Raw genomic sequence first — 19,033 nt, forward strand, 5'->3', positions numbered from 1 at the left:
ATATTGGAGTTGTAAATTATAGATCACTTCCAAATTTCCAGTAGGCAAAATTCAGAAATTGACAGTCTACCATCTTATAAACTGCCCTATTATATATTACTTCTCAAGAAGAAGATAATTTAAGTTTATTTACCAAAACAACAATTTAACTGATAGTCTCTCAAAACCAGCAAAATTCAGAAATTGACATTCTTGCTTTTAGTATTCTATATTGGAGTAGTAAATTATAGATCACTTCCAAATTTACAGAAGAGGTGACATTCTTGCTTTTAATGTTCTATCGGAGTAGTAAATTATAGATCACTTCCAAATTTCCAGACGCAACCGTGGATGGGTAATATTATTCACTCAATAGCCATAAGTCTTAAGTCTACCATCATGACCATTCAAGATGCTACTGTGGATGGGCGATATTCTTCACTCAATAGCTATCTACCATCTTATAAACTGCCTCTCAAGAAAAAGGTAATTTAAGTTTATTTACCAAAACAGCAATTTAACTGATAGTCTCACAAAACCAACAAAATCAGAAATTGACATTCTTGCTTTTAGTATTCTATTGGAGTTGTAAATTATAGATCACTTCCAAATTTACAGAAGAGGACAGACACTCACAAGACTTATTGATAAATATTCAACAAAATCACAAATATAAATAATGAGAAACGGAAACCGGCTATGGATATTAAGATAACATCTTCAAAAATCTCCACCAACCCATAAACCAGGAGAATTTTAGAGTGCACCCATCAAATTCCCTGGCCTGTAAATCTGATCGGAGTCAAACTGCCTATTATATATTACTTCTCAAGAAGAAGGCAATTTAAGTTTATTTACCAAAACAGCAATTTAACTGATAGTCTCTCAAGACCAGAAAAAATCAGAAATTGACATTCTTGCTTTTAATATTCTACTGGAGTTGTAAATTATAGATCACTTCCAAATTTACAGAAGAGGACAGACATTCACAAGACTTATTGATAAATATTCATCAAAATCACAAATATAAACAATGAGAAATGGAAACGGGCTATGGATATTAAGATAATATCTTCAAAAATCTCCAACAACCCACAAACCAGGAGAATTTTAGATAGCACCCATCAAATTCTCTGGCCTGAAAATCTGATCGGAGTCAAAGATGGCCGATGCTTCATCCCCCTGACCAATCCACCACTCTTCTGAACTGAAATTCTGTTCTTCAGTGGTGATACTAATCTGCTAGCCAGCTTCGATGGCGAGAAAGAGTGCCTTAGCTTCGATGGCGAGAAGGAAAGCCTCAATTTTGATGCCGTATTACTAGCAGTAAGCTTTGGCAATTTTGAAATCGTTTGTCTTGTTGGTGATGGAGAAATCGCTGGGTTCCTGATCTTGGATTGAAATTCTGGTAATGTGGGGTGTGATTTAATGGCAAATTTATGTGGAGTCTGCCGCATTTTCCCAATTACAGGGGATCTGGTCTTGCAGAATTTGTGTTGGTGGGAAGATGGCGAGGAGAGGAATAAAGGGTTGGGAAAGAGGACCGTCTTTTTAGCCCAAGGTCTGTTCCTGGGCGATACTCGATTAGCTAAATGTTGGTTTTCTTTTCCTAGTTCTGTTTTCTTTTTGGGAGAAACCTTGAAAGTGATACGGGATCGGACCCTTCGACGAGTTGGGGAATTGGATTCTGATCGGATGAACTGCAAGGTACCTTGCTTTTCTAACTTCCTCCGAGCCTGAAGTTGGGTGCTTTCAAAATGTGGCCTGTTTTTCTTTTGGCCAGTCTCTGGAGTTTTGGGTAGGTCGGAGGCAGTTTGGTTAGCTTTGGCAACAGCAGTGGCTACTTCCTTTGCAAATCGGCTAGCTTGAAGGATTTCAATGACTGTTTCTCTAACCAGCATTGCTGGTAACGACATACGACGCCACTCACCTGTTGGAAATATGAGCATTCAAGATAACCGAAGAAATTATAAGCCAAACGAAATCAACATGTTACAGACAGATATTGCCAAAATTCAAATAGGAAAAAAGGGTGAATCCGAGTAACTGAAATGATGCAATTTTTTAATAGATCATACAAACCTGTATTGTCATGCATCTTGCCTACTGGAGATACTCGAGTTGCAGTATTTTTTATCCTTCACAGGGGGAAAAAGAAAGAGCAGAAAGGAAAGAAACCCATTTGATAAGATGAACTAAACAAATATTATATATTTTGCATAAATAAAACAAACCTATCTGAGAAGATAGATCAAAAGAGGAAAAAAGAGCAAGAAACGGGGATTTCTTTTTTTTCATAAAAACAAACAAAGAAAGAAACCCAGTTGAGAATTCTTGGTTTTGGATTACCTCAGAGATTCTTGCTTGCATCTGAGGCTGGTTCTTAGGTAACCCTTCGTGCTTCTAGGGCTGAGGCTGATGCCGGCAATCACTTTATTTCCGCCCGTCACAGTGTACTGGAGTTCCTGCAAGCGGGCCATGCATCGATCCATCTTCGAAAAACAGGGGAAAATGCAGGGGGAAGGAGATTGTGAGATGGAACGGAGAACGCCTTTTTCAGTAATGACGAAGAAGGAAAAACAAAATAGGGAAAGAAATGCGAGGGTGTTGTTCCTGTTACCTTCTTTACTGTTTCTCTGAGGAGATTTGGGTTGAGAGCAACTGCCGTTCTCTTCTCTTTTGTTGGAGTTTTGGCAACCATTTTCTCTTTCTCCCTCTCTTTCTGTCTCTTGCTCGCTTCCACGTTGCCTCTCGCTCTCTCCGCAGAAGGGATGGGATGTATGAGTAGATGAAGTCAAAACGCGGCTTCAAGTTCCAATTGGCGTAACGTATCTTTGGTTCCAACGGTCATATCTGATGAGAGTAGAAACGCCCCCTCAACGGCTACTTTCCTTTTACTTTTTTTTAAGGATTCCAGCTCTACGCACCCTCTACCTATACGACACGCACTTTGTACACCGCACATGTGGTAACTGTTAATCTAGCATGTGTACGGAACATCTGGGTGGATATTACGGAAGCGGATTGCGTCCGGAAGCGGATTGGCTGGTGTACCACACACACGTCAGCAAGTTATGTGGTCCCAACATTAGGTATGTGTTATATCAAAACGGTCCATCCATTTTCCGAGCTTGTCTTAAATCTTTGAGACGAAAAATAAGAGATATATAAATATAAGTCAACCACACTGCAAAAAGCAGTGGGGATCAAACGTTTACAATTGAAACCCTTCCAACGGTTACAGAAATTTTGGATCAATATAATATTTATTTTACCTCTTCATCCAGGTCTTTTTGACATTTTGAACATACTGGATGGAAAACAAACATTATGATAGGCTCTACGAATGTCTTAACAGTGAAAATCACTATCTCCCTGCTATTTATGGTGTGGTGCAGTTCTTCATTTTTTTGGCTCATCCTCTAAAATGGCATCGAAAAATGAATGAACGGTGTGGATACAATAAATACATAATTGAGAGGCCACGTAACTTTGATCTCCTTTGAACCGTTCATACAACCTGGAGCTCGAGGAGTGTCAACGCTCGATATCGCTGTTGCGTGGTACACCAGCCAATCCGCTTCCGATTGCGTCATGTGTCACTGTACAATAATTCGTCCTGGCAGGGCTATGTGGGGCAACGTCATGTATAAGTTTTATGCATGCCGTTCAACCATTTTTCGCGATCGTTTTGTCTGGTGGGCTCAAAAATAAGACAGGTCTAATGCTCAAGTGGACCAAACAATGGAATTAAACGCTCACCATTAAAAATATCTTAAGAGTTGCAGAAATTTCGGATCTGATCGATATAGGTGTTTTCCCTTCATTCATGTCTTTATAGCGATGGCAAATAAACATCACGGTGGCCTCTTGGAAGGTTTCAACAGTGAATGTCACTGTCACTGCTGCTTCATGTGGTGTGTCCCACTTGAGCTTTGGATCTATCTCATTTTTGGTAACGATCCCTAAAATGATATAGAAAAATGGATGAACGTCTTGGATAAAAATAATACATTACAGTTGGCCCCACAGAACCCTGGATGGATTATGGTATATGCGGGGCGGGATGCAATCGGCTTCCAGAAATGGGACGCGGATTGCATCCTAATCCGGGCCCACCATGATGTAAGTGTTTTATCTACACCGTTCATCACTTTTCTCATATCATTTTAAGCTATGAGAGAAAACATTAGGCAGGTACAGGGCTTGATTGGACCACAAAGTGGGGATTTAACGTCCACCATTACAAACTTCTTGGGAGTCGGAGAAGTTTCGGATCAAGCTGATATTTGTCTGTTCACTTCATCCACGTCTACGTGACCTTATGAATAAGTTGGATGGTAAAAAAAAAAAAATCACGGTGGCCCTTGAAAGATTTCAACGGTGGATGTCATTATCACTGCAGCTTCTTTCGGTTTGGTCCACTGGAGCTGCTTCATTTTTACGATCATCCTTAAAATGATCTGAAAAAAGAGTTGAACGGCATTTTTACGATCATCCTTAAAATGATCTGAAAAAAGAGTTGAACGGCATGGATTAAACACTTATGTTACGGTGGGCCCCACAGAGCCCTGCCTGGATGGTTTACCGTCCGGGCGGGGGTGAGACGCAATCCACGTCCCCATAAATGACAAGAAACAAGTACGAAGTTCGCTGACTCGTCTTCAGGCCATATGCTTGCTTTGAATGTGAATCGTCAATTTGTTTAGCCCTCCACCGAAGATGTGTGGCCCAAATGCTGTGCAGAGAGCCTTTAAAAGAAGGTTATCTTTAGGTGCTCTGATCCTATGTTCAGTACATGTGTGAATTTGACACGTGCTTGTTGGATGTGGGATTTGCCCACCGCCGGCCCTATTCAATCCATCAATTAGGTGCACCCTTCAAGTACGCCCTGTGTCCCAAAAACAAAGGTGGATCACACCACAGGCGATGGTTGGAATGGGAAACCCTCCGTTGAAACCTTTCAGATTTTGTGTGGGGCCACCTATTCCACAAGGCGTTGTATATTTTCATGCTTGATTTTAGATGGTGTGGCTCATCTGTCTGATTTTGGAGTTCCATGGTGAAACATGAGGGGGAACACATGATGGACGGGTTGGATGTCACCAAAACATCACGGTAGTCCACACACCATGTTGTTGAATAAGCTCGTTCTACCACGTTGCAAGGAACCTGTCCTCAGAAGCATTTGAATTTTTAAGACCTAGTAACTTTGATACTCGAGAGATTGTGATAGATGATAAGCAGGCACTTAGAAATTACATACTTAGAATATTATTAAGTTACACTGTCCAAATTATGATCCTTAGATTAGATGTATCGTATAACTAAATGGTACATTTATTTGATTATCTTACTGGTTTAGAATGAAAAATGTCCAAGGGTCGTTGCAACAAACACGTCCACGAATCAGATGTTAGGATCCTTCAAACCATCTAATTCTTTTTTATTCCGAATTAATACACCGGGTTCCAAGGTTTAGCCGGTTTCATTTGAGTTGATGTCGTACATCCCCATCAACACCATGCCGCATGAGAACCAATTAGGGGAGTTACATGTGATATTTATGGATTCGTATGGCGTTTGCGAAGATCTGCATACAAGTGCGAAGAAAATTTCTTGATAATAATAGTTGGAACATATCAAACAATGCCATGTCATTGTTTGAGTGACTGATGAAGAAGTAATCGTATAAAAATATTTACTGGACAGATGACAAAAGAATAAATAAAGGAAGCCAAGTAGTGTTGAACGGTTATAGTAATTATCAGAACGCGAGAAAGTTCTAGATGGCCAGATTAAAACTATAAATAACGGGGGATTCAACAGGAAGATTTCGTTTCATACCAATCTAATTAAACCAAATCTATCTTTCGATTATCCTTTCAATTACCAATCAATTTACATTCCATAGTGTAATCATTTACTTTTCCTGCCAAGCAAATTACATTTCTTAGTGTAATCATTTACTTTTAGCTTATTGTTTACATTCCGTAGTGTAATCTATAGCGTTAAATCAGATAGCTAGTAATTTTAGCTGTAATTTGAGTTTATGCTTGCATACTGGATTAAGTTCTTCACCTAAAAAAGGTGTTTTGTAGCTGTTCTCTGTGACCGACTGTAAGAATTATTTTCTTACTTCATTTTATCTCTATCGAAAAGTCCTTTCGTACAAAGGGCAAATGTGTAATCCATCATCAGATGACGAACCCCACCCTCTGAATATCGCTTGATCATGTTTACACATTGAGCGAGTGGCTGAATAGGTGATCGATCTCACCAGATCTCGGTCATACACTACATGTCTGGCTATCTTAGCACTTTGGGTCATAGTTGTTCGATTTGAATTAAAGCCACAATTTCAATTCTGCTATGCCCACACATGTATAGCAAAAGACTGAGTAAGCAATGCGCGAACAATTTTTTGGCACGCCCGGTGGGACCCTGTTTCTAACTTATTGGTATAATATTGTCAATTATGAATAGATGTACTCGTATTGTTGGGATCGATCCCTCTACACCAACTGCACCACCTCCAGTCAAGGACGTATCAGTTCCAGCAACCCCTGAGGCATTGAACTTAAACAATAATCCAACACCTGGTGTTGAGACTCAAATATTGCATAATTTTCTCCATTTATATCTTAGTTTTATGAACATAAATTATCTTAATATTTTATTTTACTCATGTATGTGTTAGAAGGTGAATTTAAGAGCTTGGATTGAAAAATGATGCTAAAAAGTAAGAATTTGATGCTCAAAAATCACCAAGGCAAGGGATGGATCTTAGGAGACCAAGATTGAAGAATTCACATGCCAAAGATCCAAGAAAGCCAAATTAGGAAATCAAAAAATCGAAGATTTGAAGTGAAGAATCCTGAAATCGTCCTTAAAAGTGTATACTAAAGCTTTGAAGTCTATTTTAGAAAACTGCGGAGCAGGAAGTCTGTTTTAAACGAACTATGTAGCGAGAAGTCTATTTTAAAAAAATACATATATTTTAGACGGTTTCTAGGGTTTTTCAACTTTATACGAAAATTGGAATTCCTTACTTATAAATAGGGCTTCATAAGGCATTCCTAAGCATTATTCAAGGCATCCCAAAGCATAATTTAGGGTTTTTAAAGAGTTTTTAGTTTTATTAAAGCTTTGTAAGTTGTTTTTTTATATCTTTTCTATTTGTAATTTTTTCTTTATTTCTTGTTGCTTTTTATTTCTGCAATTTAATTATGTTTTTCTAAGTTCCCTCTAGCCCAAGTTAGAAGGGAAGCACATGGGTTTAATAATTTTTTAAGATTATGATGATTGATTGTTTTAATGATGAGACGAATGGTATATGCATGTTATCTATTATTTAGGTTTTATTTTTTATCCTCTTGTAAGATCCATATGTTTCCATCATATGAGATCCACATTGATGGATAGGCTTACCCTAAATTAATCAGATTTCCTAGATAGGAGATGTTCTCAACCTGTTATATTTATTTGATATTCATTATCCTATAGATATTAAATACTTAAAATCACTGGCGCTTGAGAATATATGTTAATGGTGCAAATCCATTATTTTCTAATCTTTTATATCATTTATTAAAATGTTTAAACTGTTTTATTTTTCGATTAGGCTGACCATAGTGCTCAGATCCTAGTTGTGTTATCCAAGTCATCATGATTTTGGAACATTAACCTATGTGTGGAACTTTGAAGCTTGGGTATTATTTTATTCAGTTGAATTACATCCATTCAAAAATCTCAAAATTAAATCATCAGATTTATTTTTATTACTTAGTTTGTTTTGCATTTGATTTTTTTCTTCTCACAATTCATCTCCCTGTGGGATCGACCCTGTATTCACGGGATACTACTTACGAACCTCTACACTTGGAGGCAAGCAACCAAGTTTTTGGCATTGTTGCCGAGGAGAGACTAAGATAGATCCGATCTGTGCAAGATAGTTAAGGTAAGTTCTCTTCTAAACCCTCCAAATTTTCTGTAGATTTTTTTTTTCTTCTCTTTTCTTTTTCTTTGAAAATAAATTCAGTTAGGTCTTTCAAGCACTAACTATGATATAAGGTTGCCCTGCTTGGGATTTTATCACCCAAGTGATATGGTTGTCCTACAGTTGCTGTTTGATCACAAAGATCATCCGCTGAATCTATTTTCCAGATTAGCATAATTTAATTTCTACATTAGTTTTACTTTTATTTATTTATTTATTTATTTATTTTTGTGGACTGAACCCTCATGGTCAGCTCTGCCACCTGGGTTGTTGATTTTTTTTTGTGGATTGAACCCTCATGGTCGGCTCTGCCACCTGGGTTGTTGATTTATTTTGCTTTGTGGACTGAACCCTCATGGTCGGCTCTGCCACCTGGGTTGTTGATTTATTTTTCTTTGTGGACTGAACCCTCATGGTTGGCCCTGCCGCCTGGGTCGTTGGTTAAGTTTTTATTTTTATTTTAAGTACCATACTTGCTATTAGTGGTATTTGTTGTGTGGTGTGGATGGTTTATGTCCTGTTGGAGTAGGGATCAAAACAATCGACTCTCCTCTGAAGGGGGACTAGTTCCAGGCCTTGATCATTCACTTAGAAGAGGCACTCAACATCACTTGGATTTCATGATAAACCCAATTAATAATCCAAATCCAAATATGCTAGATCCAACTATAAATCAAAATAGAGAAAATCAACATAATCCTCCTCTTGAGGATGAAAATGAAGTTCATAGGAATGTGTTAAACCAACCACGGACTTTACGTGAACATTTACACCCTGAGAGATCAACTTTACCATCTTGCATAGCATTCCCTGTTCACACAGAGAACATTGATTTTAAACCAGGTGTGATTCAATTAATTTCTAAATTTCATGGCTTAGATTCTAAAAGCCCCTACTTGTACCTCAAGGACTTTGAGGAAGTAATTGCAACGTTACAAGTAAACAATGACAATTGGGATGTACTTAAGCTTAGGTTATTCTCATTTTCTTTAAAGGATCAGGCCAAAGCATGACTCAACTCTCTAAGACCTAATACCATCACTTCATGGCAAGCCTTAAGTAGAGAGTTTTTGAAAAAGTTCTTTCCCGAGTACAAAACAAATGCACTAAAACAAGAAATCATGTCATTCTCCCAAAAGGGGAATGAACTATTTTTTCAAGCTTGGGAGCGCTTCAAAAACATTCTAATTACTTATCTACATCATGGTTATGAACCATGGCACGTGATTGATACTTTTCGAAAGGGGCTCACCATGGATACCCGTCAGTTCATAGAGATAATGTGTGGTGGAACCTTTCTTGACAAAGATCATAATGAGGCTTGGGATTTTTTAGATATGTTAGCAGAGAATATACAAACATGGGATGTCTCTGCTAAATCAAACCAAACTAGAATCATTCCTAGAGAGAAAGCGGGAATGTATGTCCTAAGAGAGGAAGACGACCTTAATGCAAAATTCGCTGCATTGGGTAGAAAGGTCGAAGCCTTGGAAATTAGAAAGGTTGATATAGTTAAAGCAAACACTTCCTTAGGTAATTTTTGTAGCATTTGTGGTGGTACAGATCATGACACAAGGAATTGTCCAATAATCTCAATTGTACAAAATATCACGCATGAGCATGATCAAGCAAATGCTATAAATAATTACCAAAGGTCAATTATGCAACCAATGGGAAACACATACAATCCAAATTGGCGTAACCATCCTAATCTTAGTTGGAGGAATGGACCACAAATTAATGTGCCCAATGCACCTTAAATGCCTCCACAAAATAACTTCTTTGGGGCACCTAACAATGCACCATATGTGCCCCCACCAAAGCGATCATCTGTGGAGGATGCATTGACCACATTCATGAACTCTCAAGCTCAAATGAATCAGTCTCTAATCCAATCAAATCAGGAATTAAAGACAGCTGTGGCTAGGATTGAGACTCAACTAAATGCTAGGGAAAAAGGAACCCTTCCTTCTCAACCTGTGCCAAACCCTAGAAACACACATTTCATTAGAGACTTAAATCCAAGTGAACTACATCATGAACAAGCTAAGGCCATCATTACCTTGAGAAGTAGAAAAAAGGTCGATAACATGATAATGCAACCAGTAGAAATACCAGAGGATGAGCCATTGTCTCAAGAAAATGATGAACCGACTATGGTTCAAGAGCCGCAACAACAAAAGCATAAAGGGACTAAGTCATATGAGCCTCCAGTTCCGTTCCCATCTAGACTTCGGAATCCAACTGTCCCCATGAAATATCAAGAGGTGTTGGATGTGCTCCAAAAGGTTACTGTTAATATTCCTCTACTTGATGTCATTAGACAAATTCCATCATATGCTAAATATCTCAAGGACTTGTGCACTGTAAAGAGGAAATTAAATGTGCACAAAAAGGCCTTCCTTACTGAGAAAGTGAGCGCTATCATTCAACAAAGGGTTGTACCCAAATACAAAGACCCGAGAAGTCCCACTATTCCTTGTATTATTGGGAATTTCTAAATTGAGCATGCTTTACTAGATTTGGGTACAAGTGTCAACTTAGTACCTTATTCAGTTTACAAACAAATGGGGTTAGGCGAGCTTAAATCAACCACGATTACACTCCAACTCGTTGACCGCTCTATTAAGGTACCAAGGGGAATTTTAGAGGACGTGCTAGTCCAAGTGGAGAAATTCTATTTCCCCATGGATTTTATTATACTAGACACTGAACCATGTGTAAATGCTAGCGCTCAAGTTCCCATCATTTTAGGCCGCTCATTCCTAGCAACTTCAAATGCAATCATAAATTGCAGGAATGAAATGATGAACTTGTCTTTTGGTAACATGACTCTAGAGCTAAATATTTTTAATCTATGTAAGCAGCCCATTGATAATAATGAGATCCATGAGCTGAATTTCATGGACTGCTTGATAGAAGAAGAGGAATTGGAACTTAGTCTAACTGAGGAATTGATTCAAGTCATTGGAGACTTGAAAATTTCTGATTTAGAAAAAGTGCATACTGAAATTTCTAATGATAATGAGAGCACTGCCACCCAGGACATTGGTATGTACCAATGGAGACCGCGCACTCAAATCCTATCTATTGAGGACTTGCGACCTCTGTCATCACCAACCAATATTCCAAAGCTTGATTTAAAACCACTACCAAATGAGCTTAAGTATGTATAGGTGAAAATAAAACTGATCCTGTGGTAATCTCTTCATTTTTAGACAAGGATCAAGAGATTAAATTATTGAAAGTTCTAAGGGACCACAAAGGAGCCTTGGGCTGGACCATTTCTAACATCAAGGGTATAAGCCCTTCCATATGCACCCATCGGATCCACCTCGATGATGACGCCAAACCGATTAGACAACCTCAAAGGCGTCTCAATCCAAACATGATAGAAGTTGTAAAAAATGAGATGATTAAATTATTGGATGTGGGAATCATCTACCCAATATCTGATAGTGTTTGGGTGAGTCCAACTCAAGTAGTCCCAAAGAAATCTGGAATAACTATTGTGTAGAATTCTAATAATGAACTCATACCAACACGTGTCACCACTGGTTGGCGTGTTTGCATTGACTATAGAAAATTGAACTAGGTCACAAAGAGGGACCATTTCCCTCTACCATTCATTGATCAAGTTTTAGAGAGGGTAGCAGGTCACTCCTTTTATAGTTTTCTTGAGGGATATTCTAGATATAACCAAATAGAGATAGCCCTGGAAGACCAAGAGAAAACCACGTTCACTTGTCCATTTGGCACGTTTGCTTTCAAACGGATGCCATTTGGATTGTGTAACGCCCCAACAACTTTCCAACGGTGTATGTTAAGTATTTTTTCAAATATGGTTGGGAAGTTTTTTAAGGTTTTCATGAACGACTTTTCTTTATTTGGGAGTAGTTTTGAGGAATGCCTCAACAATTCATCTCTTGTCTTGTCTAGGTGTGAAGAGAAACACCTTGTCTTAAATTGGGAGAAATGTCATTTCATGGTTCGAAAGGGAATTGTTTTGGGCCATGTTATCTCCAAAAATGGAATCGAGGTAGATTGCTCAAAACTCGACATTATAGTTAATCTACCTATCCCCCGAACTGTTAGAGATATTAGATCACTGATAGGGCATACTGGTTTTTATAAAAGATTCATCAAGGACTTTAGTGCCATTACTAGACCCTTGACTAATCTTCTTCAAAAGGATGTTCCATTTAAGTGTACAGATGAGTGTGCAAGTGCCTTTAATAAAATTAAATCATCCTTTACCACTGCACCTATCATGCGTCCACCAGATTGGACACTTCCTTTTGAACTAATGTGCGATGCAAGTGATTATGCCATAGGGGCTGTTTTGGGCCAAAGGAAAGATAAATGGCCCTACGTTATTCACTATGTGAGTAGAACTCTAAACTCGGCCCAAGTGAACTACTCAACAACTGAAAAAGAGTTACTTGCAGTAATTTTTGCTTTGGATAAGTTTAGGTCCTACTTGCTAAGATCCAAAGTGGTCATTTTCACGGACCACTCGGCTTTGAAATATTTTTTATCTAAGAAGGATGCAAAGCCGAGACTTTTGAGATGGATCCTCCTACTCTAAGAATTTGACTTAGAGATAAAAGATAAGAAATGAGTAAAAAACGTAGTGGCCGATCACCTTTCTAGATTGGTGTTAGATGATTCCACTGAGAAAATGCATATCCAGGACACTTTCCCTGATGAACAATTATTTGCGATCTCCAAATTGCCTTGGTATGCGGATATAGTGAACTATCTTATAACAGAAAAAATGTCATATCATTGGAAGTCACAAGATAGGAGGCGTTTTGAAACCGAGGTTAGGAACTTCTTCTGGGATGACCCGTATTTATATAAATATGGGACTGATCAAATTTTTAGACGTTGTGTCCCAGAGGATGAAGTTCAGAGTGTTATTTCTTTTTGCCACATGGAAGCATGTGGTGGCCATTTTTCTACTAAGAAAACCACTGCAAAAATCCTGCAGTGTGGTTTTTACTGGCCTACTATGTTTAAAGACACTCATGCTTTTTATGTTCCTTGTGATAAATGTCAAAGGTTGGGAAGAGTGTCTCGGTGCAACATGATGCCTTTATCCCCAATTTTACCATTAAAGATTTTTGATTGTTGGGGTATTGATTTTATGGGCCCATTTCCATCTTCTTTTGGATTTCATTATATATTGGTTGGTGTGGACTATGTTTCAAAGTAAATTGAGGCAATTCCAAGTAGGACCAATGACAACAAAGTGGTCATACGATTCTTCAAGGAAAATATTTTTGCTAGATTTGGAACTCCAAAGGCCATCATTAGTGATGGCGGGTCTCGCTTTTGCAATAGGACATTTGAGGCTTTGATGAAGAAATATGGCATCAAGCATAAAGTAAGCACCACATACCACTCACAAACAAGTGGACAAGCTAAGATTTCTAATCGGGAAATCAAACACATTTTAGAGAAAACTATAAGGCCGGATAGGAAGGATTGGTCCCTCAGACTATCCAATGCTTTATGGGCTTATAGGATTGCTTATAAGACCCCGATTGGAATGTCTCCATACAGATTGGTATATGAGAAGGCTTGTCACTTGCCTGTGGAATTGGAACATAGAGCCTACTAGGCAATAAAGAAATTAAACTTTGATATAGATCAAGTAAGTGGACAAAGGAAATTAGAGTTGAATGAATTAGAGGAGCTAAGGAGAGACTCTTATGAAAATTCTAAAATGTACAAAAAGAGGATCAAAGCTTTTCATGACAAAAATATCCTGAGGAAGAATTTTAAACCTCAGCAAAAGGTCCTATTGTACAATTCCCGTCTCCAGTTCTTTCCGGGAAAGTTAAGATCAAGATGGACAGGACCCTTCATTGTGAAGAATGTTTATACTCATGGGGCTGTTGAAATTGAGAATCCACGTAATGACAATGTGTACAAGGTTAATGGTTAGAGATTGAAGCCTTATGTGGAAAACTTTCATTTGGGAGAGGAGTCTGTCCCTCTTCATGAGCCAGAATATTCAGATTGATGCTCCTAGTCTGACGGAGCATTTGTGTAGGATTTGTATCATATTCAATTTTTTTAGTGTCACATAGCAGGTGAGTTTTTCATGGTAGGTACTATCCACCATTTCTTTTATTTTTATTGTTTTCTGCATTACATTATTATTACATTGAGGACAATGTAGATTTTAGGTTAGGGAGTGTGGATAGTCATCCATGTAAAAGTTTTTTTTTTTGTTTCAGTTTATTTTATTATTATTTTTATTATGTTTATTTTTTTTAAGTTTATGGGAAAAAAAATTTCAACATTTTCAAAATAATATGTTTATATACAAGAATGTAAACATGATATTTTGTAAATTCCAAAGGCAAAGTTAATACTTAGTCTAGGTTGATAGTAGTCAGAAATCTGATAACTAAAAATTATAAACTTGAGTTTAATTATCTAATCACGAGTTTAAAATGAGTTGTAATTTGATGTACTGAATTCACAATACACCCTAGCTAACTAAGTGAGGAGTATGATATGTGAACTAAAATAACAAATTTTGATTCAAACAAGGTTAAATGAACTAGTACCATTGATATATGCTTAAAAGAGAGAATATTGAAAAAAAATGATGGAAAAAGAAAATTTTATTATAGAGCATGAATGCAATGACCATAACAATCGTGTCAGTTATCCGGAGTAAGGATACCTAAGTATCCATTATTGTTACCATTACAAGTACGATACATTAGGTTATGAAGCAAACCCGGTGGGAATCTTCATCTAAAGGTGGTCTATAATAATGAGGATATGATAATAAAAGACGAAATATCATGAAAATAAATGAGATAACTAGAGATTTCATATCCTTGGGATGATTGAAAGGAGTTAGAATAGGGAACATGCATATTTCTCAAAGTTAGACTAGTATCACGAAGCACCTAAGGATATTGGGTTATAACTATTATAAATTTTGATTAGGTTTCTGAACTCAAGGATGTAATGGATTAGAAAATTGAGATTCTAACTAACTTCAGACTTAGAGTAAGTATTATTTTGTTTTGAAATTCATATGATGAATGGAGGCATAATTGTATAAATTTTCTTAGTGTTGAACTATTTTTCATATTTTCAATGTTTGTGGGTAACATTTCTGAAAACCCTCACGAGAGTATAACTCGTCCACTAAGGGAAACCTAGGGGTTTAAAGGCTTGTTACATATGCTAAATGCAATCGAGATTACCTGCGAAAGTAGTGTAGTTAGAATTTTTTTCATTTTAATTTTATTTTTAAAATTAATTTTTATTCTTATTTTTATTTTTCTTCGCTTATTTTACTCGGGACTAGCAAAATGCTTGTTGGGGGGTGTGTTGAGACTCAAATATTGCATAATTTTCCCCATTTATATTTTGATTTTATGAATATAAATCATTTTAATATTTTATTTTACTCATGTATGTGTTGCAAGGTGAATTTAAGAGCTTGGATTAAAAAATGGTGCTAAAAAGTAAGAATTTGATGCTCAAAAGTCACCAAGGCAAGGGATGGATCTTAGGAGACCAAGATTGAAGAATTCACATGCCAAAGATCCAAGAAAGCCAAGTGAGGAATGAAAAGAATCGAAGATTTGAAGTGAAGAATCCTGAAATCGTCCTTAAAAGTGTATACTAAAGCTCTGAAGTCTATTTTAGAAAACTGCGCAGCAAGAAGTCTGTTTTAAACGAGCTATGCAGCGAGAAGTCTATTTTAAAAAAATACGTATATTTTAAACGGTTTCTAGGGTTTTTCACTTCAAATCTTCTATTCTTTTCATTCCTCACTTGGCTTTCTTAGATCTTTGGCATGTGAATTCTTCGATCTTGGTCTCCTAAGATCCATCTCTTGCCTAGGTGATTTTTTAGCATCAAATTCTTACTTTTTAGCACCATTTTTCAATCCAAGCTCTTAAATTCACCTTGCAAAACATACATGAGTAAAATAAAATATTAAGATGATTTATGTTCATAAGATATAAATGGGGAAAATTATGCAATATTTGAGTCTCAACACACACCCCAACCAGCATTTTGCTAGTCCCGAGCAAAATAAGCGAAGAAAAATAAAAATAAGAATAAAAATTAATTTTAAAAATAAAATTAAAATGAAAAAAATTCTAACTACACCACTTTCGCAGGTAATCTCGATTGCATTTAGCATATACAACAAGCCTTTAAACCCCTAGGTTTCCCCTAGTAGACGAGTTATAGTCTCGTGAGGGTTTCCAGAAATGTTACCCACAAACATTGAAAACATGAAAAACAGTTCAACACTCAGAAAATTTATACAATTATGCCTCCATTCATCATATGAATTTCAAAACAAAATAATACTTACTCTAAGTCTGAAGTTAGTTAGAATCTCAATTTTCTAATCCATTACATCCTTGAGTTCAGAGACCTAATCAAAATTTAGAATAGTTATAACCCAATATCCTTAGGTGCTTCGTGACACTAGTCTAACTTTGAGAAATATGCATGTTCCCTATCCTAACTCCTTTCAATCATCCCAAGAATATGAAATCTCTAGTTATCTCATTTATTTTCATGACATTTCGTCTTTTATTATCATATCCTCATTATTATAGACCACCCTTAGATGAAGATTCCCACCGGGTTTGCTTCATAACCTAAGGTATCATACTTGTAACAGTAATGGATACTTAGGTATCCTTACTCCGGATTACTGACACGATTGTTATGGTCATTGCATTCATGCTCTATAATAAAATTTTCTTTTTCCATCATTTTTTTTCTTCAATATTCTCTCTTTTAAACATATATCAATAGTACTAGTTCATTCAACCTTGTTTGAATCAAAAGTTGTGTACTGGGGATCAGGGAAATAAATTACGGTTTTACCGCTACAAGCGAAGCTTGAAAATATATCTAATGTCCTAAAGGGGAGTGAATAAGACTTTTTAAATTTTATTTAAACCATTAATATGCACTTACTTCTAAATACACAAGTAAAGAATTCTAAGTGAAAATAAGTGCATAAACATGGTCTATTCAATGAAACGCATCATTCATACATTTTAACAAGCATGTTTGCTACAAAAATAAACGAAGTATAATGTTCAGCTAAACATCACAAATAAGGATTTAAATCATTCACCATTAGCACACGATGTATAATGATTCGGCTATGTGCCTACTCTACTCCCAACTGACCCACTCTCTCCTAGAGTATGCCGGATTTCACTATTTAGATGGTTTTAAATGAAGTTCACTATAAACCTTCACAACCTTTGTCGATGGCCTACATAAGGTCTTATTAAGTCCTACACAAGAACTTGAGAAGTCCTACACAAGGATAACAAAACATACTTTCCCATCAGAGACCTACACAAGGACTTGTCGAGTTTGGAAGTTCAAACTCTGAAACTCAATCATATAGAAGGAATGGTTTCCAGACACAATATACTCTTAGTACTTACCGAAAAGTGAGTGAGCCTCATTAAGAACTGTAAGTGCTAGGATGTTAAGCACACATAGGTTGTCAAATTTCATGAGACAAAACTACTTCGGGGTAAAACTTCAAGATCGGTTTATGTACGAGAGAAGATCAAGCCCACGATTAGTCTATGTACAAGAGAAGATCAACCTCAAGATTGATTTATGTTCAAGAGAATATCAAGCACGAGATCGGTCTATGTTTAAGAAAAGATCAAAGCCCAAATTCAAGATGAAATTCGAAACAAAATTCAAGCCAAAGTAAATCAGATATTTGATATATCTCAGGTAGTATAAACCCTATAAAGACCTTAGGACTAGGTACTTTTAAAAAAGATGTTTAATCATAGGTTTTTATATTTATTTTTGCTTAGAATTCGGCTAGCCTAAGCTTCCTCGGCTAGCCCAACTTCAAGCCCGAAATAAATAACAACTTTTGTTGAAAATTCGGCTAGCCCAAGTTTTGGTTCGGCTAGCCCGAGCTTGAAATTCGACCAGCTCGAGAAAGTTCGGGTGAAATCACAGCAACATCAACTTTGAAATTTGAAAAAATTTGGCCAACCGAATTATGTTGTTCGGCTAGCCGAATTATGCTATTCGGTCAACCAAACTTGACCTCAGGTGTGAGACCCGTATCCTAGCCTGTACCATTCTTCATGCCTCCGCGGTCCTCCCGGTCGAATTTCGGCGACCCGCGATTTGTTATCAGCTTTTACGCACGATCCTGAGTTGTGTCCCGTATATCAGAGTCAGCTAGACTCGAAACTTGTACCCTTGCAACCGCGCCGTCGCCGCGGTTCCGACGTCGCGTATTACGCACCAAGGCAATACCCGGGCCAGGTGATGTGGGCCCGTGTTCAGTTCGAGGAAAATGTCACGCATTGCAAATACTGAGGGAATCTCTACGACACATCACATCAATCACATTAATCAAATACACATTACTCCCATCACTCACACCCATCCCCAAGTATAACCACCCTCCCCAAAAGTCAACTTTCTCTTACAACAAAGTACACCCTTCCATCACTCACCATCTCCCTCTCCCATCACTTCTCTCCCATCACCTCTCTCTCTCTCTCATTCCCCAATCAACTCCCAAGAGAAGCCAACGTCCAAGGCATTTCCAAGCACCATGAGAGCTTTGTGTGGCCCACTTCCAATCTCGACCGTTAAATCTCATTTATTGGAGCTCTAGAATGCGTTGATGGAAGGAGAAGTCCATGACCAAAGGTGGGTGTATTTTATGATTTGATTTGTGTGATTTTGATGATTTGAGGGCCCACATTTGGTGGGACCCATCATAATGTATGCATTGTATCCTGGAGGAGCTCATAGTGGCGGAGCTCCTCCCATCTCCACCGATCTCTCTCTCTTTTTCTCTATCTCTCTCTCTCTTGTGATGGGTGTGGCCCACTTGATCCACGCCGTGCAACCGCATGGACCACACGCTGATGTATGTATTCTAGATCTACCTCGTCCATGCATGGGAGTGGGGCCCACCTTGATTTAGTGTGGGGCAACCCACCCTTCCATGGACCCCATCGTTATGCATGTCTTCCATCCACA

At 37.6% G+C, this 19,033-nt stretch overlaps 1 protein-coding gene across 1 annotated transcript; it reads right to left on the bottom strand.

The window, feature by feature from the left end:
* Positions 1-524: 524 nt before the first annotated feature.
* Positions 525-2,758, bottom strand: LOC131231602 (probable microtubule-binding protein TANGLED). The gene is made up of 4 exons (XM_058227855.1): positions 2,600-2,758; positions 2,329-2,471; positions 2,062-2,117; positions 525-1,909 (listed from the first exon to the last, which is right to left on the bottom strand). Exons 1-4 carry the CDS (start codon positions 2,678-2,680, stop codon positions 1,104-1,106), a joined length of 1,086 nt encoding a protein of 361 aa, XP_058083838.1. The 5' UTR covers positions 2,681-2,758; the 3' UTR covers positions 525-1,103.
* Between the last annotated feature and the right edge of the window lie 16,275 nt (positions 2,759-19,033).

Source organism: Magnolia sinica, chromosome 17 (assembly GCF_029962835.1).
Source record: "Magnolia sinica isolate HGM2019 chromosome 17, MsV1, whole genome shotgun sequence".
In the NCBI taxonomy this organism is placed as follows: domain Eukaryota; kingdom Viridiplantae; phylum Streptophyta; class Magnoliopsida; order Magnoliales; family Magnoliaceae; genus Magnolia; species Magnolia sinica.